At 42.0% G+C, this 19,787-nt stretch overlaps 1 protein-coding gene across 11 annotated transcripts in view; it reads left to right on the forward strand.

The window, feature by feature from the left end:
• Nucleotides 1–19,787, forward strand: part of LOC121271927 (inositol hexakisphosphate and diphosphoinositol-pentakisphosphate kinase 2-like) — a 125,092-nt gene that overhangs the window by 12,294 nt on the left and 93,011 nt on the right. For 10 of the 11 annotated variants that reach the window (XM_041178179.1, XM_041178169.1, XM_041178171.1 and 7 more), the window contains exon 2: nt 7,306–7,747. The exons of the other annotated variant lie outside the window; for it this stretch is intronic. In XM_041178179.1, coding sequence (XP_041034113.1) covers nt 7,604–7,747 — 144 coding nt within the window. In that variant the 5' untranslated portion in view covers nt 7,306–7,603. The remainder of the gene's footprint in view (nt 1–7,305; nt 7,748–19,787) is intronic. 11 annotated transcript variants of the gene reach the window in all.

A 19,787-nucleotide genomic window follows, 5' to 3' on the forward strand; every position in this document is an offset into this window, starting at 1 on the left:
TTGGAATGTTCTGATGAAAGATCTCAGACCTGAAACATTAACTCTGTTTTACTCTCCACAGATGTTGCCAGACCTGCTGAGTATTCCCAGCATTTTCTCTCTCTCTCTCTCTTTCAGATTTCCAGCATCTGCAGTATTTTGCTGTTGCACGTTGGAATAGCCTAGAAGTAAAAAAGAATGGCTGAGGGTTTAGGCACTGGATCAGCTGAGGAAAGGTCAGAGTTGGGTGATGTTACGGAGTTGGAAGTAGGCAGCAATGTATAATTAATCTCTCCAGGTATTTTTCTCTAGTTATTTGCAAATAGGTTAAGAAAGTGAAGCTAGGCAAAGAAATCAGGGGAAAGTAGACGGACCCAAGACAATGGGCGATGGAAATAGGCTGGTGAGGTGACTACTGAGCATTAAGGTTCTTGTGGATATTCCCAACAGCGAGTTTGTATGGATGCTATTATTTCCATGTGGTTGCTACCGAAAACAATATGGATGCCAGCAAGGACTATCCCTTGACTGTGAAGAGTTAGCTCACCTTGGCCAAAGTGGCTCTACCTTCATTGCTGCAAAGTAGGCACAAAATGGCCGGGGTTCCTATTCCAAATCGCTACGTAGTTACTCTTTTTTTTTCCCTTCCCATTCTCTCTTCCTGTAACCTCTCACCACCCCATCCTCTGGAAATGTATGTATGTGGGTGCTGAGTGTTACAGAATTGGGATGTCAGTGACTGTGGATATCTTGGGCGTCACTGGCTAGGCCAGCATTTGTTGCCCATCCCTAGTTGCCTTGAGAAGGTGGCAGTGAACCACCCTCTTGAACCGCTGCAGTCCCTGTGGTATAGGTACACCCACAGTGCTGTTAGGAAGGGAGTTCCAGGATTTTGACCCAGTGACAGCGAAGGAATGACGATATATTTCCAAGTCAGGATGGTGAGTGACGTGGAGGAGAACTTCCAGGCAGTGGGGTTCCCGTGCATCTGCTGCCCTTGCCTTTCTAGGTGGTAAATGTCTCGAGATTGGAAGGTGCTGCCAAAGGAACCTTGGCAAGTTGCTGCAGTACTACTTGTAGATGGTACACACTGGTGCCACTGTGCACCAGTGGGGGAGGGACTGAATGCTTAAGTCTACATGTAATTATTAGCAGCTTGGGAGCTGTTCTGTATCATGACCATCAGTTGTAGAATCATACTGCAGCTGGGCGGAAGAGAGAAAAACAAATGGACTGTTCTGTAGACTACATATTACTGGGACTAGCTGGAGCCTTTAAATTAAAGAGGACAGCACTACCCCTTCTTTATTAGGTGCTTTGGAAAAGACTTGAAAGGTGCAATTATGAGCGTTTGAGGTTATGCAAGCCCAAATGGCATGATGTGCTTGATTATTATAGTCACGTACTGTGGTCTTAAATGCTGATTCATCAAGAAACGTTGGAAAGAATGTTGCTAACTCTGGGATTCTGGTGGCTTATTGCTTAGGTTTGTAATTAGCATGACTCGCGACTGCTGGTGCACCCGACCGTAGTCTGACAGCCACAAATGTTTTACTAGTAGGCACCTGCTGTTTGCATAAATCCATAGAGCAGAAACTCCAGATAACACCAATGGCTGCGATGTTGTATTGGCGTTTCACCTTTTAAGTGTGCTGTGTGTTTTTAGTCAGTGAAGAACCATTTTGGCTTTGCAGTTGGGGGAGTCAGTGTTGAGGTGGTATTGTCACTGGACAAGTAACCGTGAGACCAGGGGTAATGCTCTGGATACCAGGATTTGAATCCTACAATGGACTTTGAATTCAATTAACAATTGTTTTAAAAACCCATCTGGCTCACTAATGCCCTTTAGAGAAAGAAATTTGCTGTCTTTACCTGTTCTGGCCTACATGTGACTTTAGACCCACAGCAATGTGGCTGACTCTTAAATGCCCTCTGAAATGGCCTAGCAAACTACTCAGTTGTATCTATAAGGAATGAAACTGGATGGACCACTCGGCATTGATTTAGGCTGTTACTAACATCTGGGGGCTTGTGCCAAATTTGGGAGAGCTGTCTCACAGACTAGTCAAACAACAGCCTGACATATTCATACCCACAGAATCACACCTTACAGATAATGTCCCATCATCACCATCCCTGGGTATATCGTGTCCCTGGCTGGACAGACCCAGCAGAGGTGGCGGCACAGTGGTATACAGTCAGGAGGGAGTCCTGGGGGAGTCCTCAACATTGAATCTGGACCCCACGAAGTCTTATGGCACCAGGTCAAACGTGGGCAAGGAAACCTCCTACTAATTACCACGTACCACCCTCCCTCAGCTGATGAATCAGTGCTCCTCCCCCATGTTGAACACCACTTGGAGGAAACACTGAGGGTGGCAAGGGTGCAGAATGCACATGGGCGGGGACTTCAATGCCCATCAGCAAGAGTGGCTCAGTAGCACCACTACTGACTGAGCTGGCCGAGTCCTAAAGGACATAGCCACAAAACTGGGTCTGCGGCAGGTTGTGAGGGAACCAACAAGAGGAAAAAACATGCTTGTCCTCATCCTCATCGCTCTGCCTGCTGTAGATGTATCTGTCCATGACAGCATTGGTAGGAGTGGCTGCCACACAGTCGTTGTAGAGATGAAGCCCTGCCTTCACATTTGAAGATACCCTCCATTGTGTTGTGTGGTACTACCACCATGCTAAATGGGATAGATTTTGAACAGATCAATCAGCTCAAGACTGGACATCCATGAGGCACTCTGGGCCATCGGCAGCAGCAGAATTGTATTCGACCACAATCTACAACCTCATGGCCTGGCATATCCCCTACTCTCCCATTTCCATCAAGCCAGGGGATCAACCCTGGTTCAATGATTAATGCAGGAGGGCATACCTAAAAATGAGGTGTCAACCTGGTGATGCTACAACTCAGGACTACTTGAGTGCCAAACAGCGTAAGCAGCATGCTATAGACAGAACTAAGCTATCCCATAACCAATGTATCAGATCTAAGCTCTGCAGCCCTCCCATATCCAGTCGAGAATGGTGGTGGACAATTAAGCAACTCACTGGAAGAGGAGGCTCTACAAATATTCCCACCCTCAATAATGCGGGAGCCCAGCACATCAGTGCAAAAGATAAGGCTGAAGCATTTGCTACAATTTTCAGCCAAAAGTGCCAAGTGGATGATCCAACTCTGCCTCCTCTGGAAGCCCCCAGTATCACAGATGCCAGTCTTCAGCCAATTCAATTCACTCCATGTGATGTCAAGAAATGGCTGAAGGCACTGAATACTGCAAATGCTCTGGGCCCTGACATATTCTGGCAATAGTGCTCAAGACTTATGCTCCAGCACTTACTGCGCCCCTAGCCAAGTTGTTCCAGTACAGCTACAATACTAGCATCTGCTGTTATGACACGGCAGACGATGTGTGCCAGGTGGATCAAGTCCACGAGGGAAACTTGATCGCGCTATCACAAATGTTTTGCAATTTGTATTTATTTCGAGATGAGTGCTCTGAATGCAGAAGTAATAAGACCTCCAAGACATTTAGAGATTTTTTAAAAAACTAAAATATTAACATAAAAGAAATTTCAAGCTTATACATAGAGCTATAAATTACTAGTATAATAATTCCTAAAATCCCTAATTAACCTGACTCCTTTAGATTTTAAACAGATCCAGCAAATTAACACAATACCCTGGACAGTGGAATTCCAAATGAACTTTTCTCCATCTCCAGTTTCTGTAAACAGCAGGCGTATGCACAAATGCTGGAGACTTCATTAAGACTACTTCACACACACCAGTTAGATCTCACAATGCCTTCCCCTGACACATAGCCTTATTCTCCTTTATATGTTTTTCTCTTCTTAGTATGTAAATTCAATTGTTTCATAAAGCTTTGAAACCGTATCTCCCTCATAACATAAAACTTTCATGTTGTCACAATATATTGTCAGTAACCCTTGGGAAAAATGAAAACATTCCTTAGCTTGCTTGTCTGGCTATTTGTAAGCAACCTAAAATCCCTTTGAAATCCAAATTCCCTTTCATCTATCTAAAAATGCAAATTCCTTTCACATCTTACTTGCTAAGCCAACATCCATGTTTATTTGCATAACAAGTACCTAGCTCCTTTTGATGAGTCAAAGCAAGCAGTCTACTTGCATCCAAATGTAATTACATCACACACAGACCTATTTACCCCCATAAACTTACTTTGCAATAAAGCAGAAAAATATTATGAAAATTATTATACCTTCATGACATCTACCCAGCAGTGTGGAAAATTGCCCAGGTATGTCCCTTCCACAAAAAGCAGGACAAATCCAACCCAGCCAATCACTGCCACATCAGTCTACTCTCCATCATCAGTAAAGTGACGGAAGGGGTCATCAACAGTACTTCGAAGTGGGACTTGCATAGAAATAACCCGCTCACTGATGCTCAGTTTGGGTTCTGCAAGGATCACTCAGCTCCTCATTACAGCCTTGGTTCAAACATGGTCAAAAGAGTTGAACTCCAGAGGTGAAGTGAGTGTGACTGCCCTGGACGTCAAGGCAGCATTTGACCAAGTGTGTGGCATCAAGGAGCTCTAGCAAAACTGGAGTCAATGGGAATCCAGGAAAACTCTCTGCTGTTTGGAGTCATATCTAGCACAAAGGAAGATGGTTGTGGTTGTTGGAGGTCAATAATTTCAGTTCTATTTCATCACTGCAGGAGTTCCTCAGGGTAGTGTCCTTGGCTCAATCATTTCAGTTGCTTCATCAATGACCTTCCTTCCATCATAAAGACAGAAGTGGGGATGTTTGCTAATGATTCCACAATATTCACCATTCACGGCTTCTCAGATACTGAAGCGGTCTCTGTCCTTATGCAGCAAGACCTGGACAATATCTAGGATGGGCTGACAAGTGGCAAGTAATATTCACACCACACAAGTGCCAGGCAATGTGCATCTCCAATAAGAGAGAACCTAACCATCACCCCTTGACATTCAGTGGCATTACCATCACTGAATCCCCCACTATCAACATCCTGTGGGTTACCATTAGCCAGAAACTGCACTGGACTAGCCATTTAAATACTGTGGCTGCACGAGCAGGTCAGAGGCTAAGAATCCTGTGGTGAGTAACTCACTTTCTGATTCCCCAAAGCCTGTCCACCATCTACAAGGCACAACTCAGGCGTGTGATGGAATATTCCCCACTTGTCCGGATGAGTGCAGTTGCAACAACACAAGAAGCTTGACACCATCCAGGACAAAGCAGCCTGCTTAAAACATAAACAAAAATACCTGGAAAAACTCAGCAGGTCTGGCAGCATCTGTGGAGAGGAACACAGTTAACGTTTCGTGTCCGAATGACCCTTCAACAGAATGGCACCCCATCCACAAACCTTCACTCCCTTCACCACCGATACACAGTGGCAGCAGTGTGTACAATCTACAAGCTGCACTGCAGCAACTGACCAAGGCTCCTCAGACAGCAACTTCCAAATCCACAACTGCTACCATCTAGAAGGACAAGGGGAGCATGAGAACACCAGCACCTGGAAGTTCCCCTCCAAGCCACACACCTTCCTGACTTGGAAGTCTTTCATCATTCCTTCATTGTTGCTGGGTCAAAATCCTGGAACTCCCTCCCTAACAGCACTGTGGGGGTGTACCTTTACCACAGGGACTGCAGCGGTTCAAGATGGCAGCTCACCACCACCTTCTGAAGGGCAATTAGGGATGGGCAAAAAAATACTGATCTAGCCAGCGACGCCCACATCCCATGAATGAATGAAAAAAAGCCTTGTGCTTTTATTAAAGCTCCTTTTCACAAACACCCTTTTATTGGATTTCGCATGGGTTAATGCTTTACAAGAAGTGCCTGTAGAGAGCTCCTGCTTTTATGTAGTGTCTTTTACAACCCAAAGTACTTCATACTAATGAAGTGCTTTTGAAGTGTTGTATATGGAAATATAGCAACTAATTTGTAGACAGCAAGTTCCCACATTCAGCAATCTGGTAATGAAATGATCAGCTGACCTTTTTTTGGCTATATTGGCAAGGGAGAACTGTCTCTTGCTCTTCTTCAGGTAATGCCATAGGATCTTTTATGTCTGAGAGGGAAGGCCGGGCCTCAGTTTAACATCTCATCTGAAAGCAACGCCACAGACAGTGCAGCACTCCCCTCGGTGAACAGTCTGAATTATACGCTCATGCATCTAGAGTGGGCCTTGAACCTGCAGCAAGACACCATTCTCCTTTTAAACAGGTTTGCTAATGGATGGTGTTTTGAGGGGACTGGGTGCAGAGCAGTTCAATCGCTGTCCAGCTGAAACCTCCAGTGTTCTGGCTTCCATGCCTGTTCAAGCTAATATGATAAGTCTACTTTTCAATTATGGCCACATGGTGGTCAGTGGATTTGGATAAGTTTCCAACGGGTATAGACCCACAGCATAAAATGACAATTAAATTAGCACCAAATAACACTTTACTGGCTCCTTCAGTTAGGGAAGGAATAGTTGACTGATGTGGGAAATACTGATCAATAGAGGATCCAGCTTTAAAGTTCCTGTTGCTGTCCAGTGACACATGATGGAAACTGCATGTGTGAGGCTCGTGTTGAGATATTACAATTCAAGAGGACAACACATAAATTTCACACGCTTATTGTTAAATTTTACTCTCAACTTGTGACAATCTCACAAGTGGAACTCCAACTCCATGATAGGGTAATAGTTTGAGCCCATGACTTTCTCCACTTGGTGCTGAGTTGCAGATCACATCTATACTGGTGATGATGGGGGTAGTGGGGGTAAGTGGAGGCTAGAACTAATTGTAGGGCTTGTCCCCTCAATGTCTTACACCTTCCATTGGTCGGTTACAAATAGACGGGGTCTTTCCAACAACTTGGTGTGTAACTGCACTTTAAATAAGTAATACTGAGCCGTATATTACAAGGTCTCGTGTTTGATCTCTGATCAGTGTTGAATTTACTACTTTTAGGTCACCTCAAAGTACCCTAATAGAGAGAGGGATAGAAAATTGGAAAATTCAGTTTGTTTTTTTCAGTCAGAAAATGCAAGACAGCAGAAGCTGTCATGATCAGAAACAAGATCTTTTAATGTTTCTTGCTCTGCAAATTGTCAGACTTGAACTGGCTGATCTGTTCTTTAATGAAGGTTCCTCAAATCTTTGGTGTTAAAGGAGCTGAACTGGGGGGTGGGGTGCAAAATTAAAATACCTGGTGATGATTAAAACAGTTGAAATACAATTTATCAGTGACTGCTGTTAAAAGAAATCAACTTCAGTTCTCAATTCAACTTTCTTTTTACTACAGATAGTTAAACTCGGGATGAAGAGGAGTTGTAAAGAGGTGGGAAGAAGAATGTTTTCTTCGGCATAAGGAAATTGCTAGTTTGACTCCACCTGTGCAAGCCTGAAGTTGTTGTGCTGAAGTTATTGCATATTCTGGAGATCTGGACTGTGCCCTGAGGAAAATCATAAACTCAGCAAGATTGTTAATAGCAATGATACCGAGGCTGGAATTAGTACTATGGGAAGTTTAGCTATCTGTCTCTCGCTCTCTCTTTTTAAACAATGACTAATATCCGTGATGAAAGGTCAACCAGGTTGTCATGACAACACCCACCTCTTTTGAGGGGGATCACTCGGCTCCTACGTTCTTTGTTGGATGCGAGGAGGATGAAATTGATGATCTGGAATCAAACATGAAGGCAGAAGACCTTGACCTTTACGATGATGAAAAAGATTCAGACTCGGTAAGGAAATGTATTGCATTTTTAATAAAACTTTTCTCACTTTGAACCTTTTTTTTCAGTTGATGCTCAGATTAAAAGCAAATTATCCAGTAATAAAAGCAATAGACTAGTCTACGATTCACTTTGATCCTACTAAGACTTTTCTAATTAACGAAACAGTTTTACATCAAAAGTAATATTACTTGACATGGCTGGGTGATTTTATTAAATGGGTCACACTTGGTAGAAAGGCAATATAATTTTGTGGTGTTATTTTGTTTTTTTTGGTCTTCTATGTTGTGGAAGGAAACTTGCTTTTATCTATAGTGAACTTTTGATGATGAAACAAAGTTAACTCAATTCCAGAAGCCATTGTTATTAAAGATTAGGTGTGCTGCTTTAGGGAGTGATTTTTATGTTTTTGAATAGCTTAGTGCAGCTTTTATTACAATATCATTGTGTTGGTATGTGTCCTTCAAGTGCTTTTTCTCATCTCCTCTTCCCTCCTGAGGGTGTTGATTCCTTGCTCAGGTACAATTATGTGGATGCCTCTGCTATCTGGCTCACTCTTCACCTGTGTATTTAGTTGGTGAATGATGGCAGTCTATTTGACCATGTGGATCATCGCACTTGAACGTAATTCTGTTTACGTCTGGTGCCATGATTCAGTTCCACTGGCAGCTTACCCTTTCCACCCTCCCGGATGGCTGTTCTTCACGGCTAAGATTTACAATGGTTGGCAGACTGTTTTACTGTGAAGGCTATGACAGCTGAGTGTAATTTATTTTCGCTCCATATCCACAGACTTTGCAGAGGGATTATTGGTAGCAATGAGGAGTGGGAACTTTGGCTACCTTCTCCCCCATCCCTGTCTTTAATTTGGGGAGACACAAGGGCAAATTATGACTGTCATCAGACTGGCTGATGGAGTCAGTGGGCTTACCTGTTTATATTTGACTTAATTAATGATTTTAATAAGTGGGTATACTGACTGAAACAGTATTATGTATCTAAGGTTTCCATTTTCAGCCATTGAGATGCCTCACATAGAAATATAGCAGTATTCGTAGGCTGTAAATTTACTGCTCTCGTATATACAGCTCAAAACTGGAATTAAATATACCATTTCACTCATATATGATATTGAACTGCATCTAATTTATAACTTTTCATTATTTTATCGTCCATTTTATCAATGTTTCTTGCCTTCCCTCCTCCCCAAGCTGACTTCTTTTGTTGTATGTTTCTTTGTGTGGCAGATGCTGTCCAGTACCTTGCCTAAGCAGCTGCTTTTCATGGACAAACCTTAAGCATAGAGGACTGAAATCGCAAGGCTCTGCTAGTACAGAACCCTGCTAGATGTGTACTCCAAGCATAAAATCTGATAGCAGTATCTCTCAATTTATGCATTTGCATGTCAGCAAGATGCTCACTCATGAGCAGGGACCATGGCTGAGATCTGTTCTGGCCTTGCTTGATGCCCACAACTGTGTACCTTCCAGTAGGGGCACTGGAAATGAACAACACCACAAACCTTAGCTTATTTTGCTTCCTCCTCACTGGATACTAAGGCTGACTGTAGCACTTCCTATCCTTGGCTAGGATCAACTAAATCAGCCCTGACTAGGGTTCAAACCTGATCTCTGATGTACAGTGTTGTGTATTTACCAGCCATTTGTATATTCCAGATTGCTATCTTTAGTGGCCTGTGAGACCCCATTTTCAAATTCACAGTGTGTTTTTTCATTGGGGGGAAGGGGTGTATCAGTGGGGGTAGATAGGTGCTTTTGGTGTTGTTCCTCCTGATATTTGCACTCTGGGACTAACCTAGTTTACTTCATTGGAGCAGAATGGTGGTGAGGCTTGAACTTACATGAGAATCTTCACATTAGCAGGAAAATTGACAGTTTTAAAACAAGTTAAATTTAATTCACTTTAAATGGAAGGTACTCCCTCTACCCCCTTCCCATCCTTAAATTTTCCTTCTCCCCACCACCAGGAATACATCCTTCTCTTCAATGGGACAGTTTCAATTTTTCAAAGTTGATATCCTTTTAATATTTTTAAAAGTTTATGATTTGAGTTTTGAGAAGATACAGACATGAGCACTAATTGTTTAGGGGTTGTGGAGGGGATACAGTAGGACAGAGACTTGGCAGTGCCCATGAACCCTTACCCCAATAATATTCATTGCCAGTCAGGAGAGGGAGGGGAGAGGAAATAACTACAACTAACAAATGTGGGTTCCAATAACACTACACCACTGAAATTGCCAGGTTAAAATGACCAAGGTCCATCTGGTTCACCTACTATCCTGATAGTCACATGATACAATGATAATGGAGTTATGGGCTAATCAATGAGTCTATAACAGACCCAGACATGAAGGTGAGGAAAACCCCCAGTGGTGGAGAGATTTGGGAACTAAGGGTCTAAAGTCACCTGTTTTCCCAAGCACTCAACAAATGCTTATATATACTGTATCCCTAAATGTCACTTTCTGAAAGAAATCAATCTAATTTTCATTTTAATGTTTCAAAACTAATTATTTCCACCCTCTACCTAGGGATACTGTTTCGTAGATTGATCGCTCGTTCGTTGAAATATTGTTTCACAGGTTACTTTTCAATTTTATCTCCCTTCAAGTGCCTGGTTCTCCTGCTCTGGGCAAAGTGAAATAGTTTGTCATGATTGATATTATAATGACTGATTTAATTACTTTTGGTGGAGGCTGCTGCTACTGCACTTATTTTGATTTTAACCTATAACTTTGCCAAGGAATTGCGGTATTAATGAAGAATGTCAGTGCTTGGTGGGGGGGGGTGATGCAGTTTTCATTTGGGCATTTACTATCAGCCCCAAATACGTATAATATAGGTAAATGCAGAGTAGGGGGAGTGCAGAGTACAACTGCTAATTTTTCTACTTTGTCTACATCTGGAACTGGCATTCAGTGGCCAGTCGACTAATCTCTGTAAAAAGAAACTGATAGACGTGATCAGAAATGAGTGGCTCCTAGAACAAGTTACTGTTTGGGATTTTGGTTCAGGGCAAAAGCATTTTATTAGTGAGCAAGTAATAGCAAATTAGCAAGTCTTGCAATAACCGAGCCTGCCATTAGTTATGAATGCAAATAACTATTTGGTCACATGCAGTTCATAGGCGTATAATTTGCTTGGCTGTCAGTTTGCATAATATCCTGAGTTGTCAATTCCTGTGTGTTTATTAACCCACCTGTTTCCTTTAATTTTGAGTGGCGCCTGTCAGTGCTATAAAAGCCAAATTACAGCTGCAGCACATTGTGATAAACCTGAAGCAATTTTTCTATGCTTTCTTAATATCTGTGCTTCTGATAGAGGTCTTTAAGACATTGAAAGGGTTCAATTCTTTTATCTGCGGAAGAACCCAAAACTGGTAGCCACAAATGAGCTAGGAAATAAATTAAGTAGCTGGACTTCAAAAGTTGTAATCTCAGGATTACTCCCAGTGCCACGTGCTAGCGAGATCAGGAATAGGAGAATAGACCAGATGAATGCGTGGCTGGAGGGATGATGTAAGAGGGAGAGATTTAGATTCCTGAGGCATTGGGACCGATTCTGGGGAAGATTGGACCTGTACAAGCTGGACGGGTTGCACCCCAGCAGGACTGGGACCAACGTCCTCGCAGGGCTATTTGCTAGTGCTGTGAGGGAGGGTTTAAACTAGATTGGCAGGGGGATGGGAACCTGAATGGAGAGACACAAGAGGGAGAAACAAAGATAGGAATGAAAGACAGAAAAGTAGAAAGCAAAAGTGGAAGGCAGAGAATACAAGGGCTAGCAAACCAGGGATAGTACAAAGAAAATGTGTAAGAATGTTAAAAAGATGAGTCTAAAGGCACTGTATCTGAATGCACGGAGCAACACGGATCTGTGCTCGGTCCCTTATTATTTGTCATTTATATAAACAACATAGATGACTATGTGGGGGGTAGGATTAGTAAGTTTGCAGATGACCCAAAGATTGGCCGGGTGGTTAACAGTGAGGTTGAGTGTCTTGGGCTACAGGAAGATATAGACGGGATGGTCAAATAAGTGGCAGATGGAATTTAACCTTGAAAAGTGTGAGGTGATACACTTTGGAAGGAGTAATTTGACAAGGAAGTATTCAATGAACGGCATGACACTAGGAAGTTCTGAGGAACAAAGGGACCTTGGCGTGTGTGCCCACAGATCTCTGAAGGCAGAGGGGCATGTTAGTGGGGTGGTGAAAAATGCATATGGGACACTTGCTTTTATCAACCGAGGCATAGATTACAAAAGTAGGGAGGTCATGTATAGAACCTTGGTGAGGCACAGCTGGAGTACTGTGTGCAGTTCTGGCCGCCACATTATAGGAAGGATGTGATTGCACTGGAGGGGGTGCAGAGGAGATTCACCAGGATGTTGCCTGGGATGAAACATTTAAGTTATGAAGAGAGGTTAATAGACTTGGGTTGTTTTCGTTGGAGCAGAGAAGACTGAGGGGCGACCTGATCGAGGTGTACAAAATTATGAGGGTCATGGACTGGATGGATAGGGAGCAGCTGTTTCCCTTAGTTGAAGGGTCAGTCACGAGGGGGCATAAATTCAAGGTGAGGGGCAGGAGGTTTAGGGGGGATGTGAGGAAAAACTTTTTTACCCAGAGGGTGGTGACGGTTTGGAATGCGCTGCCTGGGAGGGTAGGTTGCCTCACATCCTTTAAAAAGCACCTGGCTGAGCACTTGGCACGTCATAACATTCAAGGCTATGGGCCAAGTGCTGGTAAATGGGATTAGGTAGGTAGGTCAGGTGTTTCTCATTTGTTGGTGCAGACTTGATGGGCCGAAGGGCCTCTTCTGCACTGTGATTGTGATACTGTGATTTACAAAAAGGTAGATGAATTAACAGCGCAAATAGATGTTAATGGGTATAATATGATTAAGATTACAGAGACATGGCGGAGACCCAGGCTGGGAACTGAATATCCAAGGGTACTTGATATTTAGGATAAGAGGTAAAAATGAAAAGGATGTGGTGTGGCATTGTTAGTTAAGGATGAAATCAGTGCAATAGTGAGAGCGAAAATCTAGATGTAGAATCAGTCTGGGTGGAACTAAGAAGCATCAAGGGGTGGAAAACATTAGTGGGCGTTGCCTATAGGCCTCCAAACAGTAGTGATAAGGTAGTGGATGGCGTTGAACAGGAAATTAGAAATGCATGTAACAAGGGTGCGACAGTAATCATGGGTGACTTTAATCTACGTATACACTGGGCAAACCAAATTACCAATAACACTGTGGTAGATGAATTCCTGGAGTGTTTACGAGATGGTTTTTTTAGACCAGTACATTGAGGAACTGACTCGGGAACAGGCTGTCCTAAATTTGGTTTTGTGTGATGAGAAGGGGTTAATTAATAATCTTGTTGTGCGGCATCCTTTAGGGAACAGTGACCATAACATCTTAGAATTATTCATTAGGCTGGAAAGTGAAGTAGTCTGATCTGAAACTAGGGTCCTAAATCTTAACAAAGGAAACTCCACAGGTATGAAGCATGAGTTGGCTAAGATAGATTGGGGAACTTCATTAAAACATATGACGGTGGATAGGCAATGGCTAATATTTAAGGAACGAATGTATGCATTGCAACAGTTATACATTCCTTTCTGGTGCAGAAAGACAACAAAAAAAGTGGCCCAACCATGGCTAACCAAGAGAAATTAAGGATAGTATTAGATCCAAAGAGGAGTCATTTAAAGTTGCTAGAAAAAGTAGCAAGCCTGAGGATTGGGAGCAGTTTAGAATTTTGAAAAGGAGGACAAAGAGATTGGTTAAGAGGGATAAAATAGAGTATGAGAGTAAACTTGCAAGGAACATAAAAGCAGACATAAAAGCTTCTATAAGCATATAAAAAGATTAGTGAGGACAAATGTAGGTCCCTTATAGTCCGAAATGGGAGAATTTATAATGGAGAACAAGGAAATGGCAGAGCAATTAAACAACTACTTTAGTTCCGTCTTCACAGAGGAAGACACAAGTAACTTCACAGAAATACTAGGGAGCCAAGGGCCTAGTAAGAAGGAGGAATTGAAGGAAATTAGTATTACTAAAACAATAGTGCTGGAGAAATTAATAAGACTGAAAGCTGATAAATTCCTAGGACCCGATAATCTACCTCCCAGGGTACTAAAGGAGGTGGCCATGGAAATAATGGATGTGTTGGTTGTCGTCTTCCAAAATTCTGTAGATTCTGGAACAGTGCCAACAGATTAGAAGGTGGCAAATGTAACCCCACTATTTAAAAAAGGAGGGAGGCAGAAAACAGCGTATTACAGGCTGGTTAGCCTAACATCAATAGTAGGGAGAATGCTAGAGTCTGTTATAAAGAATGTGATAACAGGAAACTTATAAAATATCAATGGGACTAGACAAAGTCAACGTGGATTTATGAAAGGGAAATCATTTTTGACAAGCCTACTGGAGTTTTTTGAGGATGTAACTAGCAGAATAGATAAAGGAGAGCCAGTGGGTGTGGTGTATTTGGATTTTCAGAAAGCTTTTGATAAAGTCCCACGTAAGACGTTAGTGTGCAAAATTAAAGCACATGGGATTGGGGGTAATCTACTGGCATGGACTGAAACAGAAAACAGAGAGATGGAATAAATGGGCCTTTTTTGGATTCGCTGGCGGTGACTAGTGGGGTACTGCAGGGATCAGTGCTTGGGCCCCAGCTATTCACATTATATATCAATGATTTGGATAAGGGAACCAAATGTAATATTTCCAAGTTTGCTGATGACACTTCATGGGAATGTGAATGATGAGGAGGATGTTAAGAGAGAAGGTTCAAGGTGATTTAAACAAATTGAGTGAGTGGGCAAATACATGGCAGATGCAGCATAACTTGGATAAGTGTGAAGTTATCCACTTTGGTAGGATAAACAGAATGGCAGAGCATTATTTAAATGGTGATAGATTGGGAAATGTTGATGTACAAAGGGACCTGGATGTCCTTGTACACCAATCACTGAAAGCAAGCAGAATTTTACAACAGTGGGATTTTACGTTCCCGCTGTCGTCAATGGAATTTATAACAGCCCACAGCATCTTATGGCCCTGTCCCTGCTGAAACGGGGAGGTAAGATTCTGCTTCTGGAGTATTGTGTGCAGTTTTGGTTTCCTTACCTGAGAAAGGATATACTTTCCATAGAGTGAAGGTTCACCAGACTGATTCCTGGGATGGCAGGATTGTTGTATGAGGAGAGATTAGGCCCACTAGGCCTATATTCACTAGAGTTTAGAAGAATGAGAGGAGACCTTATTGAAACGTATAAAATTCTGACAGGGCTGGACAGACTGGATGCAGGGATAATGTTTCCTCTGGCTGGGGGGGTCTAGAACAAGCGGTCACCGTCTCAGGATATAGAGTAGACCATTTAGGACTGAGATGAAGGGAAACTTCTTCACAGAGGGTGGTGAACCTATGGAATTCTCTACACAAGGCTGTGGAGCCCAAGTCACTGAATATATTTAAGAAGAAAGTAGATAAATTTCTGTCTAAAGGCGTCAAGGGGTATGGGGAGACCTGGGGAGTATGGCGTTCAGATAGAGGATCAGCTAAGATCGTATTGAATGGTGGAGTAGGCTCGAAGGGTCGAATGACCTACTCCTGCCCCTGTTTCCTATATTTCTATATAAGATAGTTACTAATAAATTCAGTAGAAAATTCAGGAGAATTTTTTTTATCCAGAGAATGGTGAGAATATGGCACCCTCTAACGCAAAAGAGTAGTTGAGGCAAAGAGCATAGATGTATTTCAGTGGAAGTTAGAGAAATGCATGAGGGAGAAATAGAGCATATACTGATGGGGTGAAATGAAGAGGGGTGGGAGAAGGCTGATATGGAACGTAAACACAGAATGGATCTGTCGGACTGGATGACCTGTTTCTGTGCTGTATGTTTGATTCCTCAATTCCTAACAAACTTTGCCACCAAAGATTTGCACATTTAAAGATGCTTGTGTCCCTGCAGAGGATTACTGTAGGTCTTTCCGTCTTTCTAGCCAACATGATGGCTTTTAAATGAATACATAATTTCAATTTTGAGGGTGAATATTTCCCAGCACAATAGGACACAAGTCTACACAGATGATGGTAAAGCTTTGCAGCGCATCATGTACATACATGGACACGCACACGACTCACACATAACTCACCTGTGTACACACATGACAGTGAAGGAATGGAAATATAGTTCCAAAATAAATTTACATACTGTTCATGAAGGGTTTAACAGACCAAGTACTTCGACAAGGTTTTGCACTTGTGCCGACCCTGAAGCAATGAATTCATCATCACTTTCAGGCCCTTTCCACATTTCCTAGGATCACTAGTAGACCCTTGATCTTGACAGTGTTGAAAAGGAATTTCAATCTTTAATGTGACACTAAGTTGACTTTCATACCAGGAATCCTCAGGCTTTACCATCATCTGTGTAGACTTGTGTCCTATTGTGCTGGGAAATATTCACCCTCAAAATTGAAATTATGTATTCATTTAAAAGCCATCATGTTGGCTAGAAAGATGGAAAGACCTACAGTAATCCTCTACCAGGACACAAGCATCTTTAAATGTGCAAATCTTTGGTGGCAAAGTTTGTTAGGAATGAAGCACCAGTGAAAGGTGCCACTGTAACCTACAGTAATCAAGGAGGCTGCTTGCATTCGGTTCACAATAACTCAATTAAGCTCATGGTGTTTTCAACCAAATGTGTTTGGACCTTGCAAAATAATGTGTTTATTGTTTGTGCAGATTATTGCAGACTAGCTCAGTGTGAAATGTTTTTGGGTTTAAAGATCCTGCAGATTTCATTTGTCAGTCACTCAGTTTAGCTCTGGCCATTAGGCTTGGGAATGTGATGCTGTTTTGTGGGTACAGTTTCTCCCTGTGTAAACCCTACAAAGGTGGTTTAACAGGAGCTCGAGCCATCCAGGTCATCCTGTTCTATTCCAAGTTCTGCAAAGTGATATTCAAAGAATCTTGTCGAAGTACTTGGTCTGTTAAACCCTTCATGAACAGTATGTAAATTTATTTTGGAACTATATTTCCATTCCTTCACTGTCATGTGTGTACACAGGTGAGTTATGTGTGAATCGTGTGCGTGTCCATGTATGTACATGATGCGCTGCAAAGCTTTACCATCATCTGTGTAGACTTGTGTCCTATTGTGCTGGGAAATATTCTAAGGTTTTGCACTTGTGCCGACCCTGAAGCAATGAATTCATCATCACTTTCAGGCCCTTTCCACATTTCCTAGGATCACCAGTAGACCCTTGATCTTGACAGTGTTGAAAAGGAATTTCAATCTTTAATGTGACACTAAGTTGACTTTCATACCAGGAATCCTATATCGCATATTCTAAACTGATGCTCACGCTCCACCAGCTGTCCAGGCCTCGAGCAATTCAGATCTAAAATGCAAACATCTCTATACACATTGTACCTGTATTCATTTGTGGCTAGTTTGACTTTAGGTTGGTGCTTTGAAAATAGCTGTTCTCTGTCCTGCTGCCCCATTGGTGGATAAATCTGAAATCAGAACCTGAAGATTTGTTTTTGGCTGTTTAACATGTGCAAATGAATGGAAAGTTTAATTCAAACTCTATGTGTAAGAAGGAACCTGCATTTTTATAGTGCTTTTCAATATCTCAAAATATCCCAAACACAACCTTGGGATGTCCCAGAGTACTTGACAACTAATGAAACATTTGAGAAATAGTCACTGCTAGATGGTGAGTGTGAGTAACTTGTTTTTGTGTCCTAATGCAGGAATTGCTTCTACAAGGCACTCTTATGACCTGTAAGAGTCAAGTTGTAGAAAAGATCAATTTTGTTTTATCTTCACATTTAAAATATTCTTTTCATCGCATTAATTTTTCTCAATTTTTAAAATATTTTTCAATATATAAAACCAAAACCTTCAGTTTTCTCACAGATCCAAAAACCGAATGACAAATGCACCTTGCCCCTGTAGATGTGATGCAAATAGTCGGCAATCTCATTTCCTCAGTGACTTCTCTCTCTCTTGTATTTTCTTTATATACTATATTCCCTTGTAGGATTTATATTTATAAATAAGCCATAGAATAGTCTCCTAGGCTACAATGCATCTGAAGATACAGTGAAGGATACAGGGATATAACTCTGCAAAAAGATATTCTGTTCTAATTATAGGTTTAAGATGCTGAAGAGGTTAAAGATTATGAAATGGAAGAAGATTTTGTCTTGCTGTGCAAATGGGCACTGTCCTGGAAACACCTCTGTTCTCAATTTGCTGGTGACTAAGTGATATTGTTACATGAGATTAAGAAAACAATGCTGTTGTCAAGATTTTGATTAAATGTGCCATTTTAAAAATGATGTGTTTGTTTTATATTCGTTCATGGCATGTGGGCTTCGCTGGCCAGCATTTATTTCTCTCCCTAATTGCCCTTGAGAAGGTGGTGGTGAGCTGCCTTCTTGAACTACTGCAGTCCATGTGGTGTAGGTACACCCACAGTGCTGTTAGGGAGGGAGTTCCAGGATTTTGACCCAGCGACAGTGAGGGAAGTGATATATTTCCAAGTCAGGATAGTGTGTGGCTTGAAGGGGAACTTCCAGGTGGAGGCGTAATTAATGTCAAGTCAACGTATTACAAGTGGGAAGGCGAAGGAAATACTTTCCAATTTCTTTTCTGTGATATTCGCACCCCACCCTCCCCCCACTCCTCCTCTCCTCAACCCCCCCTCCACTCACCTGTTCTTATTTCTCGTGAAACATTGTAATTATTGGCTATATATCACTAGCTGAAACAGCAGATTGTCATTTCACACAAATAACTGTGCTCTAGTGGAGTCACCTCTGTGCCCTGTCCACTCATGTCAACTAACATCAGACCTAATGTCCCCATTTGCTAGGTTGAACCCATGTCTCCTTGTCTTACTGTCTCTGTTTATTTAATACTCCCAATTTAACCTTTCCCACATTAACAATTTTTATTCATATTGTGCTTATATGTCATAAAATGCCCCAAGATGCCTTCACAGGAGTGTTTATTATACAAAATTTGACGCTGAGCAGCATGAGATATCAGAACAGATGACCACAAGCTTGGTCAAAGAGGTAGGTTTCAAAGAGCATCTTAAAGGTGGAGAGATTAATAGATGGAATTCAAAAGCTTGGCATCTGAAAGCATGGCACTGCAGTGACAGAGCAATTAAAATGGGGGATGCGCAAGGGCCAGAATTGGAGGAGCACAGAGATGAGGGTTGTAGGGCTTGAGGAGAGAACAGAGGCCATACCACTTGCTATCACCTGGTTCTACCCTGTAGCCGTTATCCTTTGGCCAGTTCTGTGTGCATATTCCAGTTTTGCCCAGAGAGCTCTGATATAAATTAGTAATCTTTCTGAGTGGAACTTTATCAGATGCCTTTTGAAAGTTTAAATGCATGGGGTTTACCACTTGGGTTGTCACTTCCTCAAACAAATCAAGGAGGTTGGTCAGGCAGGATCTTCCCTTTCTGAGGCTGTGTTGACTCCTGTTTACCTGGTTGTTATTATTACACGTTCCTCCAGTTTATGCCCGATAATGATTGTATTATTTTACACAGAATTGCAGGCTCTCTGTCTCAGTTTTGTTACTGTTTTTGAGTAATGGTGGCACTTGTTTCCAATCTGGTGCCTCCCCAGTGTTCAGTGACTCTCCCCCACTGATTCTCAGTACCTTGCACATCTTTTCACTAGCTTCTCCTATCTCTCTGCAATAAATACCATATATCTGTGGGAATTTAATTGTTATAAGTCCATCTCATCTATATCTAAATTCTGATATTTGCCTTAATATTCCCTTTTTCAGGGGAGGATGTATTTTTACGCTTTCCTTCTGAATACTTGAAGGAGGTAACTGTTCAGAATAATTACTAATGTGTTCATCCTCAGTTTCAAGTCTAATTGCATCTTTCAATGTTCTCACATCTTGCATTGGTAGTGCTATTACTGTTCTGTTTTGTCTATGCAAACTGCTTTT

Source organism: Carcharodon carcharias, chromosome 32 (genome assembly GCF_017639515.1).
Source record: "Carcharodon carcharias isolate sCarCar2 chromosome 32, sCarCar2.pri, whole genome shotgun sequence".
Taxonomy (NCBI): Eukaryota; Metazoa; Chordata; class Chondrichthyes; order Lamniformes; family Lamnidae; genus Carcharodon; species Carcharodon carcharias.